This window comes from Dermacentor variabilis, chromosome 10 (genome assembly GCF_050947875.1).
Source record: "Dermacentor variabilis isolate Ectoservices chromosome 10, ASM5094787v1, whole genome shotgun sequence".
NCBI lineage: Eukaryota > Metazoa > Arthropoda > Arachnida > Ixodida > Ixodidae > Dermacentor > Dermacentor variabilis.
This window is the reverse complement of record NC_134577.1, coordinates 29,210,843-29,233,426: the sequence shown is the minus strand read 5'-3', so window position 1 is coordinate 29,233,426 and position 22,584 is coordinate 29,210,843. Positions and strand designations below refer to the sequence as shown.

Sequence of the window (22,584 nt, the reverse complement as noted above, 5' to 3'; positions counted from 1 at the left end):
TAAGCGGTATTCACACGCTGTCACCTTCCGCACTGGAGGCCACACTGGTACGTTCAGAGCGAAGAGGGGAGGAAAACGAAATGTAGGGGAAAAAAAATAATACTAAGCGGCCGCACGAGGAAAAGCGGACAAGAAAATGACACAGGACGAGGCAAACTGCGTATACGGGGGCTGTTATCTGTCCTAGATGTCACTTGTGCGCGACGCATTTCTTTAAAATATCTTCGTTGATTTTTTCCGAACTATATTATTTTTTGCAATTCTTCCATACGTGGGCAAGCATTTTAATAAATATCTTTTTAGTAAAGCTTTGCAGACCTGTCTTTGACGCTGTTGTGTGTGGAATGAACCGCAAGAAGTAAAATTATGCTACAACTTTAGATAGCCGCGCTTTTATAACAACGCGTGTCAACTGTAAGAGCATATCTTTCGGTTATTCAGTCAGGTTGCTCCCAAAATTCACTTTATCTGATTAGTTTTGGTTGATTGCGCAGATCAAGGGCCACTTGTATTGCAGCCAAAATATTTTTTTGTTGTTGTTGTGACGAGGCGAATTAATGTTATGAGTGTTGGCGTTGAGACCCACATTCATCCATTTTCCTAATCACAAAAATAGTTGCACGGGCGGTCATGTGCCTAAAGAAGTCCGCTCTATAACGGAGGCTATAGTAATCTGTATTCATTATCTTCCTCTAAATTTATGTTCCCACCACTTGGCCTCGTACCTTAATGCACAACACGCATAATTTAAGATCTCTGGGAGAGGCTGCCCTGATGACGCTTAGGAGATAACATTCTCTAATGATGATGTCATGTGATCACACAGGGATCGCGCGTAGACACGGGATTGAAAGTGCTGTGTACGAAGAGCGCCCAGTAACACTTCACGATACCATCTCCTCGTCCGCTTAGAGAAAAAATGATATTCAGTGGTGATTTAGGGCTAAATGCGAGAGAAATGCGTTGGAATTACTCCGCACCCCTTTGAGGTGCCGGATGCATGATTTAAACCGCGTTCACCACATTGCAAAGCGTTGTTGGATGGAGCTCACTCGACACACGTCTTGTCTGTCTCTTCGAGGAGGCAAGTGTGACTTACCTTGGCCCGTAGCCGATCACCATCAGCTGCAAGCAATATCGTAAAGGCGTTATATCGTAAAAGCAGGGCACGAACTCCCGGCACGATCGGCGTTGACGAGCAAACAAGCGCTGAAGAGAACGACCCACTAGAAAACGCTGGAGAGGACGGCCCACTATATTGCTCCTATCCTTCTCTGCAATTAACCCCGGAAACAAAAAGGGAGCCACCCGGCGACCGAACAGCTTGTCCCTGTGAGTGGGTCAGAGCACGTCTTGATGCGGTCGACCTTGACGGTGTCTCGTCCACGACGGCGCACATCCGAAGACGGTTGAACGGGCTCGATCACGTATAGTTGACTATAGATGTGCGTTCCACGATGCGGTAGGGACCTTCATAGTTTCGACGACAGCCCAAGTGCCGTGGAGTGGACCGAGAGCCATAAAAGCGCTCAGGGGAGGAACGTGGGCGCAGAAGCGGTGTCAGCGCGAACGCTCTTCTGGCCCTCTTGGTCATTTGAAGTAAAGGCCCGCGCGAGATCGAGACACCCTTCGGCGCGTCTGGCTGTGGCAGAAATAGGCGCACATTGAGATGCATGCGGCTTGTATGGAGGGAGTGTGTCGATTGCGTGCGACGGGTGCCGGCCGTACAGACAGGGCCAGAACTTGGTGAGAGGCCAGATGGCGGCCCAGTATTCTGTTTCTGTCGCATTGTAATTGGTCTCAGCATTCGTAAGCGTGCGACTTGCATAAGCCACGACATGTTCAGGAAACCCCTGTCTGCGCTGGGCAAGAACAGCGCCGCGGGGCCAACACCGCTGGCATCTGTGTGCATCTCGGTAGGGGCTGTCGGGTCGTAATGGCGCAAAATTGGCGGAGACGTTAGCAAACGACGGAGCTCTGTGGAGGCCTCGTCGCACTAGGACGATCACGAACTGAGGGGCCCGCTGCTTTTGAGTAGCTTCGTCAGGGGTGGTATGATGGCGGCGAAATTGCGAATGAAGCGCCTGAAGTAGGAACACAGCCCCATGAAACAGCAATTCTTTGACGGATGTTGGCTTAGGGAATTCGGCGACGGCCCGAAGTTTGGCTGGATCGGGAAGAATTCCATCCTTATTGCGACGTAGCCTTGAATCGTCCTAGCCTTGGAGGCTACGACGATACGACGTAGCCTTGAATCGTCAGCTGCCGAGCAGCAGATCGGCACTTCCTGAGGTTTAGTTGTAGCCCTGGTGAAGCCAGGAGCAAAAAGAACGTCGTCGTCGAGACAGCACAAGCACGTGTTCCACTTCAAGCCGCTCAGAACTGTGTCCATCATGAGCTCGAACGTTGTGGGCGCATTACAAAGTCCAAAAGGCATAGCGTTAAAGTTTTATGTAAGCCGTCGAGTTTGACAAAAGCTGTCTTCGGCCTTCCTACGTACCTTTCTGCACTTTGACATTTCTAATGATAACGCATTCCGGCGTCTCAGGAAATTCACTCGCTTTGGACTAAGTTATACATGTTCCTTTTATTCTTTTTGTGCGTTTCGCGCTTGAAAACAACCATGGCGCAAGGTCGGTCTGCTGAAAATTAATCCCCCCCGGCAAATGTTCGTCACCTCCGAAAAAAAAGAAAAGGCGGAGCGCTGATAATCGAATATATGCGCTTGATGACGTCACTTTAGGCGCACACGACGAGCGAAGGTCGTTCGCGCCTTATTTAGTTCGTGATTGTTTTGAGATTCTGCGCCAGCTGAATTCTGTAACCGTCGGCCGTTCCCCGGCTAACCTTGTTTGGTTCAAGGACACACGCGGGAAAAACCGTGCATTGACTTCTTACTCAAGACAGCCCATGAACGTGGCACGCGCTTGTGACCAACCTCGGATATATATTTTCAGCCAAGGTGGCCGAGAGTAAACTGTATACGGACACTTGTTTGGAATGTTGTTTACAGATGCTCCTAAGTCTTCGCCTATATAGCAGCGCCACGTTTCTCTTCAACAGCCGCCCTCCGCGGTGTGTTGCGCCATCCACTCTATACGATCGACATTACGTCAGCCTACATGCAATAAAGCTCTGTATTGTGACGTCACAGCAGGGAGGTGAGGGAACAGTTGCTTATTGCAGGCATGTCGTACGACACTATGAGGTGGGATATTTAGGCCGATTGTGCGCGAGGCTGGGCAGAAAACACCGAGGCAAAGTTTGCCACTGTTAGAAAGATTGACAGAGCGGGAATTAAATAACGTTTATTAGTCAAAATTGAGCTAGGGGCCCATTCCGGTGTTCCTGGTGGGCTCATGGCTCCCATTAGGCTCATGCTTCGTGGCCCAGCACATTCCCAGAGTAAAGCTATAGAGGGAGAGCTATGAGTTCTCGAAAAATAGTCACCGTTCATGGGAATTTTCGGACGTGAAGCCGTCGGTCTTAGGATAGTGTAATCAGGGTGTATTGCCTCACCGAGAATATTGTAGCCGGGGTTGTGGTTAGACAATGTAGTGCCTGAGTGGCCTCTGTAGTTACCATGTGCTACGAATGCGCGTTCTGCTGGGCCACGCTGAGCGTCTTGTCGGTCGTGGTGAGGTGCATCTTCGTAGCCTTCGACCACGACTGAAAAATAAAAGCTTCGATTTAGGTGCACGTTAAAGAGCCCCAGGCGGCCAAAAGGAACCCGGTTTCGCCTCACTAGGGTGCGTCTCACATAGCCCCGAATTTGCTTTGGGACGACAAAATCAATCAATCAATCAATCAATCAATCAATCAATCAATAGCATTCTCGCTTGGGAAGTCAGTATTCTGTAAAAGACAGATGCTGGACAAATTTTTCGAGATTAAAGCGTGATTCTGCACCGATAGGTGGCAATAATGCACTTTAGCCGCAACATACATCTTTACCACTTGTATCCTTGCAGAACTTTTTTGAAGGTCAATGGACTAAAGGAAGCCGCTCTGCAGGTTGAACAGCAAATAGTGCCCTTCGGAGGAGTATATTTTGAATCGAATAAAGTCTGATTATTTTTTGCGTCGAAAGGTGGCAATAATGTACTTTAGCTGTAACATATATCTTACCAGTTGTATTCTTGCAGAATTTGTTCGGTTCTTGTGAGGAAATGTGGCGAAAAATCTCGAGGATGCTCGTCAGCATACCATCAGTTTGCTGGTCAGCTTCGTAACCTATCGCGGCGAGTTTTTTCTCCACATGAATTGTATACACCGCAGTGATTGCACCAGGGGTGCCACTGAAGCAAACAAACGACGCAGTGGACGCAGGAGATATCAAACAACTACATTGTCGCTTTATTACACCGCATTTTTATCGACAACTTTCACTCATACGCTCGCTCTTTCAGAGCTGACAACGCGCGTTGAAAAAAAAAGGAAAAAATACAAACAGAAACAACGTTGCTTCGGTAAGGCCAAGTTAAATTTAACAATGCAGCATCTGCAGGCGTCACACTGTACTTATTTCACGCTCTGGTTCCTTTTCTGTTTTATTGTTGTTCTTTTTACACCTGTCCACTCATGGATCAGTGCTTATATTCCCAAATTGGGGTTTCCGAAATAACTCTTAAAGCGTCACGCTGCACCGTATAGGAGTGTAACTGCCTTGCCAGAATCATCGGCGAAAACTGTCGCCGCGGCATCGTCGTCTACGACGATGGGTGGGACGTGACGATGTCCAATACTCGCTTCGACGTACACTTCGCAGGAACGAGCGAGAAGTTACCCAGGACCGCAACTTCAGGCAAATTTGAAGATTGGGCGAGTCGGCATAGCAAACTTGCCGCCAGATAGCGCAGTTTAAAAGCGCTACACACGCAGAGCTTTCTCTGTGTTGCTAAAGCCCCTTAAACTTCTTAAAGTAGTGCCACGCTTTGAAGAATGCCGCCTCCTTCTCGCGCGCTCTGGCCGAGGCCGCCGCCGTCGTCGCTATTGGCCTAATTGCATCACGTGGGCCCTAGCGCCGTGCATCAGCGCCATTTTTGCTCGAGGAGCGTCTATACGGAGTGGCGAGTAGCGCATGTTGGCGCAGTTGCTGTGCTCGAGCAGTGTAGGTGGCGCCACGGTCGTGGATGGAGCGTGAAAGAGAGAAGAAACGAGGAGGAGTGAAGGCGGAGGATGAGAGTGTCGCTTCTTTACGAAGTTTAAGGGGTTTTATGTGTTGCGTGGATAATGCGGCATCTGTCGGCAGTTGCCTCAAAGCCAATGCTTGCAAGCATTTCGCGAAATTGCGAGTCGCGACGCCTGATTCTTTTTTTTTTTTCTCGATTACTCAACCCCGGCCCGCGCGAGCGCTGTTTCACAACGTGCTTTTAGTTGGCGCATCGCTTCAAACGGTCAATACGTAATAAGTGTGGCCGTTGTTTGAGAGTTTCGTATTTTCGAAGGCGCTTTGCCGGCAGGAACAGGACAGCTTTAGTGCTTACGACTGTGCACATATGTAGAGCATTTGTGTTTTGTGTCCGGGTATATGTATATAGATATGTATATAACTCGACATCGTATATGAAATACATAATTCTTTTTCTCTCTCCATCTTTGACGTGTATTTTGATGCGCGACCATGCAGAGAACATAGCGTATGCAGAACACACACACATACATGAAATAAAACTGCTCGAAAACTCTCGTTTCGTCAAAGTGCTGCGTACGCCTTGAACACTTGTTTATTAATGTGCTTGCCTTGAAGCTGCTTATCGGGGAAATTTTGTCCCACCTGCGTCATCAGTCGCGTATTCGTCATAACGCATGTATAGGCTTTCTCCTAATCGCGTACGCGTTACACTACGTACTCTGTAATCACTTTGGCGTTGCGATGTACCCCTTAGCGTTGCAAAAAGTCTCGTACATTAAAGTCCCAGTGGCGTTTCTGGATTTTGTGCCTATCAACCTTGCATAACCTTGCAGGCGATTTTGTGTATTCAAGGTGCACGAACACTTTGAACCCGACGAACACTTTGAAGAGCATGTCGGCATGTATGCTAGTAATAGATGCAATTATAAGTATAATATATGTATATATAGATGTCTCTCTCTATCTTTTTTTTTCTTCATCAACATTGTAACGACGACCAGCCGACTAGCTTGAAAATGGCAGGAATGATGGCGGCGCAGCATAACATAAACGACGTCACCTAAGCCCCACACTCCGTCACTGATACATCAGGTGCAAAGCGAGAGCGCAGCGCGCAGGAAACTTAGGACACTGCTGGCGTCAGACGAAGTGACGTCAGTGCCTCCATGACGCCAAATCGATGCCGTGTCACATTTGTAGAATGTTCGCACGAAGAGAAATGCAATAAAAAAGAACACAACGCCCACTGCATCCGCATTAAAAGGACACTTAGCGGTGAAGCTTAATCCACTTAAAAGAGTTCTGAAGTTTCAGCATTCTATTAGCTTTTCTTTTAGCGGAAAGTTGTAGCAATTAAACTACTAAATGGTAGGGTATCGTTGTCCCGAATTTTGCTCCTAAGCGTATAGGGCCCAGACTGCGTTATTTTGACGACACCGCTATCGCGGTACTATCACATATGTTGTCATTTTTGTTGTTGTTGTTGTTGTGCGGTTATAAAGAATCCACCATAACTCGAGGCTGCGGTTGTAATTATCACTTGTTGAGAAAGCGTATCACCAGTCGCGAGCAGACGACGCTTTCGAAATCGGTCATTTAACAGGTAGCTTGACTCGACGTCAGGGCCGGTAATTCTTTCTCGCGTCCTTTCTGGCTTCCAGTCGCGGTAAGGCTATAATAGCCTGTCTGGCATCCGATACGTGTTATCAGCCAATTTTATGTTATCTTAACACTTCAATTTAGCTTCGCAACGAAACCGCGACCATGTCGGGTGGAGGACTTCGGATTCACCAACGCTTCGTTTCAATATCGACGGGTATCATCTAAGTCGCGAGACAGTTTCGTAAAGTGTAACGCGCCCAGACAGATATCTACAGTGACACCTGGTACCTTGGCCAACGTGCGCCGTTTAATTGCGTGTGGATACAATTCCAATAGAAACGGACACCTATCACTTTCCTTCTTAAGTAAAGCTTTGTGCTTTTTCTGTGCAAATTGTATGCGGCAGCGTTTAAGGCATATTTTTATTTGCATATAAGCGAAGTCTTAAGGCACCTGCCGTACAGAGGAAAAGAAGGGCACGTGGTTATCAATAAGGCAATATAAGTACGTGCTTATTTTAGCATGCTGTTTGCGTTCCAGTGATGCACTGATTGAGTCCTCGCGTTCGAGCAAAGTAAGGCAGCTGATATTTTTTTCCGGGTGATATTGAGTGAGCACTTCTTGTGTTTCGAACCACGATACGTTAGGTGACCTTTGGCCTTTCATGTTGGAACAATGGGAAGATGGAGGCAATGAATGAGGGGCACGTGACCAATAAGCTGAAGCGCATATGTCAGCGTCTCGATTGGAAGTGCTTTCGATAAAGCTTTATTCCTATTCTGTGTTTCGCATTATATAAAGTTCGCTTTGCTTCTCACAAACGCCATTGATAATTCTGATAACGTTATCACATAATGTAGTGGTCCCAACACGCATCGAAATCTTTCACGTTTCGACATTCCGTAACACTAATCTGCTGTGTCTGCAATCATTAAGAAAAAAAAAATAAAGAAAATACAGATCTGCGTGCAAGCTGCTAGAGCCGTCATCGAAACGCCCGATAGCTGTAATCTTGGTTCTGATAGCTTTGATATACAGTGTCCCAATATTGACCTCAAAGTGAGGGCCTTTTGTATTTGGTATAGTGCGAACGTTATTAAAAGTGGCAGCTCTATGGAAACGCTGTGCTTGGAATGAAAACCCCCGCAACCTTCAGAAGGCAGCTGCATATACTCGAAGAAGACATACAGAAACATTGCCTTGGTTTGTGTACGTATGTGTGTGTTTGCGTGTGTGATAGCCTAGGCGGCCTTTCGACATTTGTGGAGTGTCACTTAAGAAGCGTGACCTTACTCTTGCAGTCTTTTTCTCACTGTGGCCGGCTTAAACAAAACGTAAACTCTCTGATAAAAAAAGATAGCAGGAAAACCAACAGATACGGTGTGTATATGCAAGATATCTACATTAAGTCTTCCATCAACGTAAACTGACGCACTCAGAAAAACGAAATAACAAACAAAATATATATTAACAACTGCACTATGGTTTATGTACAAACCCTTCTTGCGGCTACTAAGCGCCAACAACTGATGTGTTTCTGTTTTTATTGTAAAATCAGGGTCATGTTCCATTTATGTCTGTTCTCGAAATGTAAAGGCCAATCTCGACTCCGTGGTGGAAATAATCTCTGCATATTTTCAACGGTGTTTTGAGATTTGTTGAGCAGATCCGCACGTCTTCAAGAACGCAGCCTAATGACAACTTGCTTCATTACCCTAAGAATACTGTCCTATAACGGCTAAAATTATCTGCTGACTTCATTGAACGTGAGTGAACTGTACAGCGTTGTATTCACGGGATATGTTGTTGACCACGTCTTAATGTAGTCCCTGTCAAGCACGCAGCATGCTGCTGTGCTCTACAATGAAGGTGTTTTTTTTTTCCTTTTTTTTCTTGGAAGGGGTGTGTCTGTGTGTGTGTGCTCAGAGGAAGCTCAAGCTAAGTTACGATCACTTTTGCATCAGATATTGCACATTACAAGCTTAACGCGCACGAATTTACGTCACAAGCACGTCCACATGAAGCACATGTAAATATAGCGTATAACGCTTCACTATGCATACCGCGTTCTATTGCACCTGAATGCAGGTGGATTTGTTTACTTATATTTATCTAAGGCACATCGAAGCGCATGCATAAATAAGCCAAGCTTGGTCGTTTTGAATCGCGATCATTCTGCGTATTCATGCTAAGTTATAGCCGAAACTCCTGCTGGTCTCCACTTTTGCACATTCCATCGCTGCCTGTAAGCATGGTTGCATGCTCCAGACTCGTGGCTGTTTTTGACCGAAGTCTGGAGGAGGCAACCTTGCCTGTTGTGAGTTTCGTTTTTCTTTTTCCTTCATTTAACTCGTCCAGCAATAGGCGCTTGACGTGGTGTACTACAGCATTCTATCATTGGTCCCGTACAGCGTAACATCTCTAAAAAACTAACAAGTACACAGCACTTGCCGACTGGCTTTAACACGCACACATTTCTAAGACGAGATTAAGTCGAACACTATTGCACACTGAACAAAATTGGCTCTCCTACAAAGGGCCCGCGCTACTATCGAACAGAAAAAAGAAAAGTGGACGAATTAGACGTCCTCAGCTAAGTGAGACAAAGTGCACAACACGCTATTGAATCTCTATGCGCGAAGTGCTTCACGTCGAGGCGCTTTGTGCTAGTCAACGTCATTCACCGTCACGTGAGCGACATGCGCGCGCGAGCAGCACAATTCACGCGCCACGGCGCATGCGCGGTGGCGCACAGGCACTGAAGAAGTGTCCGTCAGCTCGGTCGAGGCCAAGCGGGTCACACACTCTTGAACATGGGGCGAGCGTCAGGTAAAACAAGGGGTAGCCACGACACATCAGTCCAGGTGCGGTCGCGGGGAGTACGGTGGCGCGGGAGCTTGATCAGCACTGTGGAGTACATTAGCAACGGGAGCACTGGAACAGGAAGCATTCAGCAACTGCTCGCGTCGTAGGGAAGGAGACGTCGCACAATCCGAGTCTCTCGGAGCAAACTTAACAACAAGGAATCGGTTTGTTCGCCTGGAGTGGGTGGTGACAAACCGCGAGGAAGGCGCGGCGGTAAGGTGGTCGAAGATGGGCTCACAGCGACGTATGCCGCTTCATGTGCAGCGATAGGTGGTCGGAGCGCGAGAAGGCGCGTTCGCAGAGCCGGCACTGGAACGGCCGGTCGCCGGTGTGCTTGCGGTAGTGCCTCGTGAGCTCGTCGGAGCGGGCGAACTTCCAGCCGCACTCCTTCCAGTTGCACTGGTACGGCTTCTCGCCCGTGTGCGTCCGCAGGTGGGCCTTGAGGTGTGAGCTCTTGGTGTAGCTCTTGCTGCAGCCCGGGTGCGAGCAGGTGTGGATGGTCACCTTCTTTCGGCTCACCGCGGCGCGTTGCTGCTGTTGGTTCTGCTGCTGCTGCTGCTGGTGCTGCTGGTGGGACTTCTTGCCGTTGGGGCCGGCGAGTGGCGAAGACCGGCAGAACGGGTCGGCCATGTGGATGTCGGGAGTGAGCGGGGTCGCCGGGAATGGATTCGGAGGTCCCATCGTGGTGCCGGCGCTGAGGAGGTCCGCTAATCTCGGGGAGGAGGGCGGAGTGACCATGCGTAAGTGCGGGGGCGTCTGCTGCTTGCCGTGGTGCTGCTGCTGGGGCGGCTGCTGAAGACACTGGCTGAGGATGTCCTCGGCCTTCATGGACATCGAGTGCATCGAGGGCAGGCTGGCCTGGTACTGGCCGTTGCCGTCCAAGTGAGCGCCCATGTGCTGAGGCTGGCCCAGCTGCGAGTGGTCCGGAGATGCCGGCGGCGACATTTGGCTCGACGGTGGGGTCTGCAGCGGGTTCGCGCTTTGGTAGTTTGCCCAGAGTGACGTGTACTGGGAGCCCGAGAGCATGGAGACGTCGAAGGGATTTGCCGCGGCCTCGGCTTTCATTGTCTGAGCGGACTGCTGGTACGTTAGGTGGTCCATGGACGCTGCGTTGTTCGTCGGGGCCACGCTGCTCGCGAACTGCGGCTGTTGGTGGTGCTCGGGTTGGTCTTGCCTCTGTTGCTGCTCCTGCTGCTGCTGCTCGTGCTGTGGCTTGAGCTCGCTTTCGGTCTCGTACGAGTTAACCTCGGGGTACAGGGCGGCGTCGTCCGAGTTTAGCATGAAGTCGAAGTCTAGCGTGACGAAGCCCGTTGTGGACGCCGACGCGTTCGGTGGCTGGGTACTCTGGTCATCGGACGGTGACTGTTGCCTCGCCTGCGGTGGGTCTTGCGGTGGCTGCGTGGGCGGCGCGACGCTTAGTTGCTGCTGTAGCGACGGTGGGGGTCGGCTCGGAACGGGCGCCGTCAGTGCGGCGACCAGGATGGCGCTGTTGGCTGGCAGGACGGACGCCGATTGGTCTCTGCGGACCGCGGTGGTCTTGTAGCCGTAGCCGACGTCGTGACAGGCTTGCGTCTCCGGTTCTGCCTTGACGCCCGACGCTGCGTGCCTCGCTCCGCTGATGTCGTCCAGGAGCACGCTCTCGATATCTTGCCAGACCTGGGTGAGAAAAGGAGAAGAGCGAATGGAAACTGAGTATCGATGACGGTGAAATAATGTCGGGTGCTAAAAGCATCGCTATTACGGACTATAGTGCCACGAGGTACACTTCCCCCCCCCCCGCCCCCTTCCCCAGAAAAAAAAAGTGGCTATATCAGTTGCATATAACACACGCATTTAGCGTAGCGTGTTAATCTGTCGCCATGTGTCCTTCATGCATGCTTCATCAGGACTTGTACCACTTTCACCGCGTCTCCAACCGTTGTGCATTTCCCGGCGTCTTTGCACGTTGCCATTATAATAGTTGCGGGACATACAGTACTCCCGTGAAGTAACTCCACCAGTCCGTTGAGCTCGGAAGGAGCGTTTGCGCTGGGCACCACCTTTGCGAGATGTAGTACGTTATACTTTAACTATACATCAAGTCACTTTAGACACTTGGTCATACCATGAACATATGAACGCCAATGAGATCTGACTAAGACAAGTATTTATTTATTTATTTATTTATTTATTTATTTATTTATTTATTTATTTATCTATTTAAAAAAGCTGGCTTACACTTCTGTATGGCGTGAAAAATTCCATACATTTATTTTCTGAGAACCAATTTGTGGTCCTAACAAAATACGGGAATATGACTGACGAAACGTGTCATACCTAGCGCGTTCTCTTCCCTCTCTGCGTGTACGTTTCCACACCCAAGGAGTTGCTGAAAGTAAGCTTCGTGAAGCCGCCGACGAATAATAACGGCAAAATCTAAGTACTGTGCCTCAAGGATTACTTTCATTTCTTCAAGTAGTCATAAACGTGAGCACGCTGAATGGCGGTTGCCCGGCGTGTTCCACGCTATATCATTGCGTCAATCTCCCAAGCGAGAGGTACGGCGGTAAGAGGGAAGGCCTAAACGCCCCTATACTGTTCGCATGGATACCGCCAGGGGGCCGAGGCGCTCACATTATCTTAATGTGACCATGGGAGTCTCGTGGCGCAACTGTTCGGGCGCCTGAGCAAGACCACACCGCGTGAGGGGGTGCCTGGCCGTTTCACCGATCTCCCATTGTTACCTCTCGTCACAGCCCTGTCGATCGTCAGTGGCGCGTGCAATTTGACTCGACCGCAATGTGTAATTATTGTCGCCAGCCGATGGCTCCAGGAGGAAGCGGGTACGCGCACCGAAACATTGACGCCCCGAGGAAACGGAGAAACAATTTACTCTTTCTTTCTTTCTTTCTTTCTTCCTTTCCTTCTTTCTTTCTTTCTTTCTTTCTTTCTTTCTTTCTTTCTTTCTTTCTTTCTTTCTTTGAGCTCTCGTTTGTTTAATCATATTGGAATATTCTGCGCGTGGGCCCAATGCTATCTGGAACAGCCGTCGCGACAGGCATAAGGTCATGCATGCTCCCCACTTGCAAGCGTGCCGCATGTGGCCCGTGGCGTAATGCGAGCGGTCTCGGCGGATAGCTTTTCTCTCAGGCCCGTGCCTTCGCGCTCTCAGCCGACGCTGTACCGCGAGATACCGCCTCAGGGTGACGCATATAATCTTGAAAGAGGGAAGAAAAAACAAACGATCGTGCTTCTATTTTGCACTGAGTCATGGTATTTATGTCGGACAGATGCCGGGGCTAGACATGCACACTCCCTCTGTCAAAGCGCCGCTGTATTGACAAGGAACGCGAGCTCTGCGGGAAGATGGTCTAGCAGTTGCTGCAAGGATTCCTGTATAGTCTATTCATTGTTCTTTTCCCTTCATCGTCCCGCCCTGCGAGTGACACATCCCGAAGTGATTGCGAGCACGTGGCTTCATGTGAGCCATTGACTAAGCGCCAAATAATGGAAAATGGAGTCTTAAAGATTAGACGGCCTCAGGTTGAAACGAATTGGCCGCCTCACGATAGCTTCAGCTATTAGGCTGGACGCCAACGGGATCCTATCTATCATGTATAGAACATTTTGAGTCTCTGGGCGGCGCCCGAAGAACACCGTTCGATCAATGCAGACGCTGCTGGGAAGACGACTTGGAACGAAAACCGTCTTCGAAATGAAGACACCACTGTACTTCCTAGTATAACGTTGCGGCGCCGGGAATGTGCTCACCAAATTGGCTGCAGTATGGCCCCACTCTTTCAACCTGGCGCTTCATTGACAACTTCTTAGGCCAGATATGTGGGCTAGTGTCGTCACAAATTACAGTTGTACCGCTCGCGTTTGCGCTGTTTCAATGAAATTTTAGGGCTTTATCGTCGCGAAACTGCATTTTTGGTTGTGGAGAACGTGGTATAATGAAGGGTTCCTGATTGGTTGATGAGCGATTTGTTTAACGTTCATTGCAACCCATTCGGAGGCACCAGCATTCGTAACAAACACGGTGGCATCCCCCCGAAACGGTAACACTGCTAAATAAGCGGTAACGTACAGCGATGCTCAATATGACCTGCAACATGGTGATCGTGGTCGAAGAGGCCCCCGGACTGCTCGGCGGCACCAGCATGCGGGAAACGCCACTACAATTACTAGTATTTATTAGACAAATGTTTCGTACGTGTTGCGGCTCATAGGAAACGTGACTCTAGCTTCGCCTAGAGTCAGAGTTAGAGAGCCTAGGCTCTTTGCTGCGAACCTTTCACACCACAGCACGCTCTCTCTCTCTCTCTCTCTCTCTCTCTCTCTCTCTCTCTCTCTCTCTCTCTCTCTCTCTCTCTCTCTCTCTCTCTCTCTCTCTCTCTCTCTCTCTCTCTCTCTCTCTCTCTCTCTCTCTCTCTCACACACACACACACACACACGCACACATTACGCATGACATTACACATCGCCCCTACGATACAATGTTCAGGCATTTCACATCGGGAATTGTACATGTTCGCGTCCTGCTACACCGAAGTGATGGTAGAGATCGGCATGCTCACTCACGAGTGCACCCTGGACTCGCACTCGGGGCACACTCATTACACTCATTTCACAAGCGGGAAATATATAGCGTTAGTGAATGACGAAAGATGCGAACGAACGTGAACGGGAGTTAGTGGTGGATGTTAATGTGAGTACGACTGAAAGTCAGTGACAGTGATATTAAGTGGACGTGATTACGAATGTGAGTCAGTGGTCTGTAGTAGCGTACTACGCTACTGAGTTCTGGTTAATGTGACTGCAAATGACTCCACGAACACAAGCGAGTGTTGGGGAAGCGTCAGTGAAGGCGAGTGTGAGGGCACGTGAGTCATAATGTAATAGAGTACGCACGATTTAGCAAGGAGCAGGCTGCGAGCCTGCAGGCGGCGTGCGTGGCGGCGTCGGGAGCCTACGTCGAGTTACCCCCCTCCCCCTCCCCCCGTCTCGGCGGGGAGGCTTTTCTTCCAGTGCTATGCAGATGCAGGTTAATTGCGTCATTCCGCAACAACCCTCGCGCCGCAGACAGCCGGTGCACGGACACGCATTCCGTTGTGTCGCACGACGAGCTTGTATATACGTGGGCCGTGGGACAGCACGCGTTGCAGACAGAACGCCCCGGAGAAAGTGGAGAACGGGAAACCCTTTATCGGTCGTTTATTCTTTCGTTGTTTGTCTTGTCTATTTTAAAGAGTGTTTAGTTTTGACGGCGACCACAAAGCCCGTATACGAGGAAGAAAAGAAAAAGCAAAAGAAAGACGGCGATGGTACGAATGATTAGCACATTTATTGCGATCGCCTACGACTTGAGGTGCGATGTAGGCGAGATCGGGGTGTGGGTTAGGCGTGGGTTGGAAAGCATGAGAAGACGACTGCATGGAACCTGCGAAGTAATGCATAAATTCTGGGTTATAACATGCCGGGGATTACGTGCCGGGGATCTGATTATGGGGCCGGCCGTAGTAGGGGGACCCCATAAATTTTGGCCTGCTGGGGTTCCTTAACGTGAACCTAAATGAAAGGACACGGATGCTTTTGCATTCTGGCACCATCGGAAAGTGGTCGCCACGGCCGGGGATTGAGCGCGCGACTTGGAGCTCATCGGCGCAACACCGTGACCGAAGAAGTACCGCGGCGGATACCTGTTCTGGTTAACATCTCATCCTCCTCCTCCACCACCTCCTCCTCCTCCTCCTTTACGAAAGACGAAAAGGAGCCTATGGGGCTGAAGTCTCCAGGCGCACGCACAGCTGCAGCTGACAGAGCACGTTAACCCAGTAGAACACGTGCTCTAAACAACATGCTTACATACATGATACATACGCACTGCTGAATGTTATAATATAAAGCTTAACTGAAGAGGCTCATATGTTCATTTACATATGAAGGCTTGCAGAGATGATCGGTAGGGAAGATATTCTTTGAAATGCAGCGACTCGCCGCAGGTGAAGATATCGTGAAAATTAAGAACTTTCAAATGCCGGATGATACACAAAGCGCGCGCAAACACGTATGTGCAAAAAACGACCGGTGCGCAATCCCTCACAATACCAGTAGTGCCGATACACTTACACTGAGATAAAGCTAGACTATGATAGCGAATTATTAGTAAGGTGTCTTTTGAAACCTTTTAGTGAAGCCGTCTACATCGCCTCTTGTACTACGCCATTATTTTGATTTCACCTAGCTCATGACATCATTTGTCAAAATCCGTCGACCCATCTATTATTCCGTCCGTGAAGGCCTAGTTTTGCAACCGCGCAAGCATCCAGGTCGTGACGTCTCACGGAAAATCGTTAGGATCTGCACGTAAAGTTCACGACCCCCTTGCGCCCCAAAATCTTATACAACAACAACGACAACAACAACGCCTTCGAATATGCTGCGTTGATGAACGGAGGCATGGGATGAGTTAATCGGAAAGCCACGTATTCTCGGACGACCACTTAGAACCTATAAGACTATCAGTGCACATATTATGGATGTCGACGGAGTGGAAGCTCGTTGTTCTAACAGCGCGTCACGTGAGAGGTTTCATCGTGCCAAATCTATAAGTATCGCCAGAAAGTGACTGAGAGTGTGTTCAAGTTGTACTACTCGCATCAGAAAGGAGCTGGAAGTCTTGGACGTGACTGCATCAGCGTTAACAAAGTCCTCCCAGGCAGTATACCCTGCCAGCGAGGGTATTCTGCATGTGTCCACCTATAGTGCGCATGTCCGTTTCGTCTGCTGCTGAAGAACTTCAGCAGTATAAGTTCTGATTGGCTGACCTGTACGGGTCACAAGGAGACAGGCGCCCCCAGCCAATCAGCACTTCAGCTGCAGAATAAATGGACATGTCAACTAGATAGACACTTACAGAATCCTCCCTCCTGCTTTTTAGTTTAGTTTTACTGTGTTCGGGCAACCATTCACCAACAGTTGCCAAGACAGGCGTACACGTTGACTAAGCCTGACATGCGCACTTAGTGCAGCTTCACGTTCTAATGCTTGCCTGTTACAACGCAGTGCGATACAACGCAGTGCAATCGCACCGCCGTCCACAGCTGTCGATGTAATGCCGCGGGCATTTCCCGGTGCCTTGCTAATGGGCCACGCTAGGCTTTAAGCCACAAGGGCTTGAGGATTTAAAAAGAAGCAAGAAGTAAGCGAGCAAAAAAAAAAAAAAAGAAAAGTAATCTCACCAAACATTGCCTTATTCGAGGGCACAGCGACAATTTTAGAAACACCGCGTGCGCGCCTGCTGCGCCTCTCTGAACGACGCTTTCGCCACAGAGACGCTCGCCAACGCGCGATTCCTCCTGAAGTTATACACAAATGACTCGTGGGAAAAAAAAAAAAAAGGGAACCACAATCTGGCGACAATGAGCAAGCTATATTTGGTGCCCATTTTGTACTCGTTAAGGCAGAGTTATTCGTTTCAGTTGTTTTTGGAATGTTCTCGGCAATGCGTCGGAACTTTCTCTCATCGTTTTCTTTTATTTTTTGCTCTCTCTCTCTCTCTCTCTCTCTCTCTCTCTCTCTCTCTCTCTCTCTCTCTCTCTCTCTCTCTCTCTCTCTCTCTCTCTCTCTCTCTTTCTTTCTTTAACGCGCGAAGCTTCTTAGTGGAAGCGTCGCAGCTGCTCGATTGCTTCGGCGTGTTTTTTATTGCCGCAATTTGTTCTCTCAGCTGGTGGTGCTATGCGTTTCCGCGTGTAACCTCGGCGCGCACCCGTAATTTGTTGCCATCGAAGCACTTTGCGAAATGAGCTGCCGGGCGCGCCTGCCGTTTCTGCGTGCGTCCTTATTTATTATGCGAGCCCGTGGGCCCCCGGTACACCCTATTTCTCAAACTTCACTGAACCGGCCCCTTGTTTAATGGCTGCGATAGGCTCGAAGGACGGCAGAGAGCAGCGAAGAAATGAAGCGAAGTAAGAGGCGCGCGCGTATAGTGCGTGGTGACAAACCTCTGGCCAGTCGAAGCGGCATCTATGTCGAACGGTTTATGTGCACAACCACCCGCAAAAGCTTACGGGGCACGGCTTTCACGACAAATGTGGATTTCTGCTCTGTTAAGGCATAGCAATTAAATGGATCGCAGTGTAGCTCGCAAGAGCTGCTACGGATCAAAGCTTTTTAATTAGAGGCTACGTGCACAGACGTCGCGGAAATTTGGCTCTTTCGCAAATCCCGCGTCTCGTAAACTTTCGTGGGTGGCTGTACATATATGCCCTTTGCGCACCTTTGTTGGAAAGCTCACTCGTCTATTCTCGGGAATTTTTAATCAGCGAAGGTTCTCTAATTAAAATAATAAAGAAATGCGTCTTGGGGTCGTCGCATTTCTTTCACTCCCCCCTTTTCCTTCTCCTACGCCGATTTCTTTATCTCGATCGGCGAATACGCGACGCCTGCTTGACCGCAGCCGTATGAAGGCGGCAACGTCCGGGCAAGGGCACGCGTCCTGCGAGAGGCATTCTCGCCTCCTACGCGTCACGGACCAGGAACTCGGCGAATGAAAGGTGATGAGATTCGGTGGCCCTGCCTCGTATACTCTGTCGTGTATCTCTACTTCGCGGCATTCCAGACAGCCTCTTGCTTCGCGTTCACGAGCGTATACCGCCATTCGCCGTGTGTACGTACGCGCGACGCATCAGGAACGTGTTGCGTAGCCGCGGTGCGTGTCCAGTTCACAATACTAACACAGCTCTCTATACCGTATTCTTCTTTCTTTCAGTTTTTTTAAAGTGCCGCACTCGGCGTTTAGGCGTATTTATGTGGAGCTCGAGGTCGCGAGTTCGATTCCTTACGATAGCTATTGGCGGCGAAACGCAAGAACGCCCGCGGTAGTAAGATTTTGGTGTGAGTTGAGGGACTTAGCGGATGGTTGAAACATTTCGAGAGCCGGCCTTCGCGACGGTCGCTCTCGTATAACGCGGCTGTATCCTTCAACATTAAAACCGCGTCAGCTATCATACGTCACCCGTAGCCAGGAGGCTATGACGTGGGGCTGCTGTGCTCGAGGCCATAGGCGAAGCGCAACGCATGCGTCACGTCAGAGCAAGGGGAAGCTTTAGCATGACCCAAACTCCGACGCCGCTTATTGAAATGCATGTAAAACGCAGAAATTTTGTTGTTTTCTTCAGACGTAACCTCCTGGGCCGATTTTAATGAAATTTGCCGCATTTCGGAGAAAAGGTTAGGTTCTTGTGAGTGTTCGAAACGGAAATTCGATTTATGGCCTGAATGGCTTTGCCAAAATAGCCGAAAATTGGTAGGTCCGAATAAAAAAAAAAGTAAAAAGAAAGATGGAAGCACGAAGTTTACGAATTCGTAACTCTGCACCACAAATAGATATCGCAGTTCTATAAATTCCATCGGGAAAGATATCCAAAGTGGACGAATTTCGTATATTAATTTATATCTTGCGTCAATTTGTTCCGATGCTCGCGAACATATTGCAAAAGGGCTACTCGCATATTAGCGGTGAATTTTAGAGCCGTGTATAATACATCAAATTTGTCCGCTTTAGAAGTACTATTAGATGCGACTTAACGAAGTTCGATGTCATGTTTCGTTGCTGAGTTACAGAGTTGTGAACTTGATAGCTTCGTTTTCGGGAGATTTACGATTTCGGATCACGGTGGAGGCGCCATAGCTTGCCTACGTCTACGAGCATTGAAGCGCAAGGTGAATGGCGTGATGCAGGCAAGAAATGACATAAAACAAACCTCGCGAACCAGAAGCGACTAACCAAATCGTATGCCAACACACCGATAAAAAAAAAAAAACCGCGCTTAGCAAAAGTTGGCATGTGTTACAGTTTGGAAAAATGCCACTGCCGGGCCGCATGGCTTCCAGCTGTAGTCCTCATAAGCTTTTATCTGAGCCTGGCATCGGAGGGAAAGAAAAAAAAGAGGATGACTGATGAACACCGCGATAGCGCAGTCCGCACTGACTGCCGTTCCGTGCCTTCCTTAATTTTTCATTGTACGGTTCGCGGAAGCCTCGGAACTAAGCCTACCCAATGAGGCACGGTCGGTTATAAGAACACGTGCACGCGTATGCAGTGCAGCCTCGCGCGCTTGTGCAGGCCGGCGAACGACACGTCGGCGACGAAGCGCAAGCACGCGCTTAGCGCGCGCGAAAAGGACGTGCGGTTTGACGTCATCCTTGGGACGGAATATTACGAGTGACCGCCGGGAGTGTTAATGTCCCCAGTGTCGCCTTCCGTCTCCGGTTTCGGTCGGTCGGACCAAAGCGACAGCAGAAACGATACCCGAGGCCCGCAAACGGACAGCCATGCCTTCGCCGTTATCGGCTTTCGGCATCTGCGACTCATTATGCATGCTGAATGTGCGGAGGCCAGAGAGGACTCCGAGCAATCCCTGCGTCTGTGTGTGTATGCCCGAGTATGCGTCACCCCGGCCTTCCTGCTTCCCTCCCCCCCTCCCTCCGTCTTTTTCTGTAGTATATGCGTTGGTCGTCGGGCTATTGATTTACATTCGGCTATTCTTATTTGCGGCTTTTTTTTTTTCGTCTTGTTCTTAACTAAATGCTTAATCTTTTTCCTCTCCCGCTTGCTTGTTCTCCTAGTTCTCCCCTCTTCTTTTTCTCTTTTATTCTTTCTTTCCATTTTTCCTTTCCTTTTTTTCCCTTTTTTTTTCTTTTTCCTCGCGCGTTCTTCAGCTGGAGTGCCACCATGGTCAGCTTCTTTTGTCGCCGACTTGCACGTTTTCGCCTGCGTTCTCTTGTCCTCCGACTTGTTTTCTTTGTCGTTTGTTTTTGCGTGTCGGTATGTCGTTATTATTATCTTTATCATCATCATCGTCGTCGTCGTCGTCACGGCTGCTGCTGCTGCTGCTGACAGCACTTTGCTCAATATGCTACGAGGAATCGTACGGAAAAGAGGAGCTCCGGTTGCTTTAAAATTAGTTCTTTGCAGGCTTTGCACGGGAAAATGAGGATTAATAGCTTTAACGAGCCTCATTATACAGCTTCCTCAAAAGAAAAAAAAAAGAAAAGGGAGAAAGAAAGAGCCGCACTTATATTCCAGCTTGCGCATTTTATTAGAAGAATGGTTCGATGTCTCCGAGAATTGCATCCGATGATAAAAGACGGTGCAGCGGTTAGCCCCTGAGGGCGTCATTAAGTGGAAGTCACACACTATATAAACCTCGCTTCGATCAGTCACCGTCACTCGGTAAGCGGATCGTAGCGCTGTGGTTAAATTCAATAGGGCGCTGACGCGGGCACTATCAGGGTGATATACACGAGTATATAATGATGCTGCTCGGCGGTCGTTTTATGGATCGTTTCGGAGTTTTACGGACCGTTTAATTGCCGCATCAAAAAAAAAAAAAAAAAGGCTGCGCTTCTTTGGTTCATTCTAACAGTCCTTGCTGTTTGTATGTGGCTGGTGAGAGGGATCCAACTTGCCTGAGGAAAAAAGAAGCAGGAAGAACGCTAACATGGCAATCCTATTTCTATCTTCCAAAGAGTGGAAAAGTGAAACAGTGAGTTTATCCGTGCAGTCCGCCTGTCTCACTATCCTGCTATCTGTACTGTTTGGGCCGTGCTCTGTCTGTGTGACTTGAATATATAGAAGGTGTCTTCCAAGAGCAGACACCCACAGCTCCACCTGCTCCCTCCCCCCCCCCCCCCCCGCTCATCCCTCACTGTAAGCACATTTCCACCCGTAATGGGGCTTTCTGTCTACACCTCACACCCATACACCTCTAAATTGTGTAAGACCGTGAGTTGTAGATCGAGTGTAAATGGGTTCGGGGTCAGATTTTTTTTTAAAGTTCTGTTTCGCTCTAGATTAAAGTTGTGGTTACTGCAGGCTCACTTGAAGGGTCCACGTTTCGCTACCCCCTCGATACCTAACGAGGCCTTGCCTGCGCTGGTTCTCATGTATAGCTGGGCGTTGTGAGTTCCCTCCGCCACCGCGATATTGCTTTCGGTGTTTGGAAATCCGCAATGCCATTTGGTTCGTAAGGGTCGCGAGGAGGAAAGGAAAACGTGATGATATAGAAGACATTGTAATGCGCATTTTTAATTGGACGCCACGTCGCCCGCTGCACGTTTGCGCTTCGGAGCGTGTGAGAACGAGCAGCGCCTTAGCACATCGATAAAAAAGCTCTCAGAGCTGCCGCCTTGTTTCATGCGGAAGATTAGCGACGCGAGGTTTGAATAAAAATGGTTCATGCTGCCGGCAGGATAGCCTTCTCGCCGTTCCGCAGCTGCGGCGCGACAAAAACGAGAATCCATTTGAAGCGTTTCACGCTTCGTCGAAGCGGCGTCTGCGCCCAGCTATCAGCGTTTCTTTTTTTCCAAGGCCGTGGACAAACGAACGTATAGGACTTCGGGAATACGAGTCCTGTGAAGTGGTGCACTTAATATAGTTGTGGGTGCTTAGGCGTAGTTTGTCCCGGGAAATGCGTGCAGCGATAAGAAAAAAACGTATGTTTCCCTAGTGCTGTCCTCTTTCGTGGCTTCGTGTTTCGAAAGCGGCAAGGAGTATACTTAAACGTTGAATTCTCAAAACAGTGTAGAGCAGTACGAACACAGCGCCTGCGCTATCGCACACATTCTTGTTTTGTTTTGCTTCCTGCACTACCGGCGCTTTGCGCTGCCGTTACGTCACACGCTTCCGAATAATTCATCCAAATCGCCATCCTGATTCGAGTTCGCTATGACTGGAACTGAATTGTCGTCGACTTGGAATCAGAGGCAAAGCGATGGAAGAAATAGCTAGCAGCGCTGAATGACATACTTTTTTAACCAGTGACCACCATCCCTAATTACCGAAGCGTGCGCGTCAATATGGGAGAAGGGGGGTTGCTTTCCATCTCCCAGCCCCCGAATTTTTCCACAGGAGAGCCGAGATGGGGGGGGGGGGGGCGGCAGGGAGGCGGGAAGGCCTGGCCCCGGTTAATCCAAATTGTTCGATTCTAGATGGATTA

General features: G+C 49.3%; 1 protein-coding gene across 1 annotated transcript in view; it reads right to left on the bottom strand.

The window, feature by feature from the left end:
- Window positions 1–4,333: 4,333 nt before the first annotated feature.
- Window positions 4,334–22,584, bottom strand: part of LOC142560239 (uncharacterized) — a 180,789-nt gene continuing 162,538 nt past the window's right edge. The window contains exon 2 of the mRNA XM_075672194.1: window positions 4,334–11,257. Coding sequence (XP_075528309.1) covers window positions 9,836–11,257 — 1,422 coding nt within the window. The 3' untranslated portion in view covers window positions 4,334–9,835. The remainder of the gene's footprint in view (window positions 11,258–22,584) is intronic.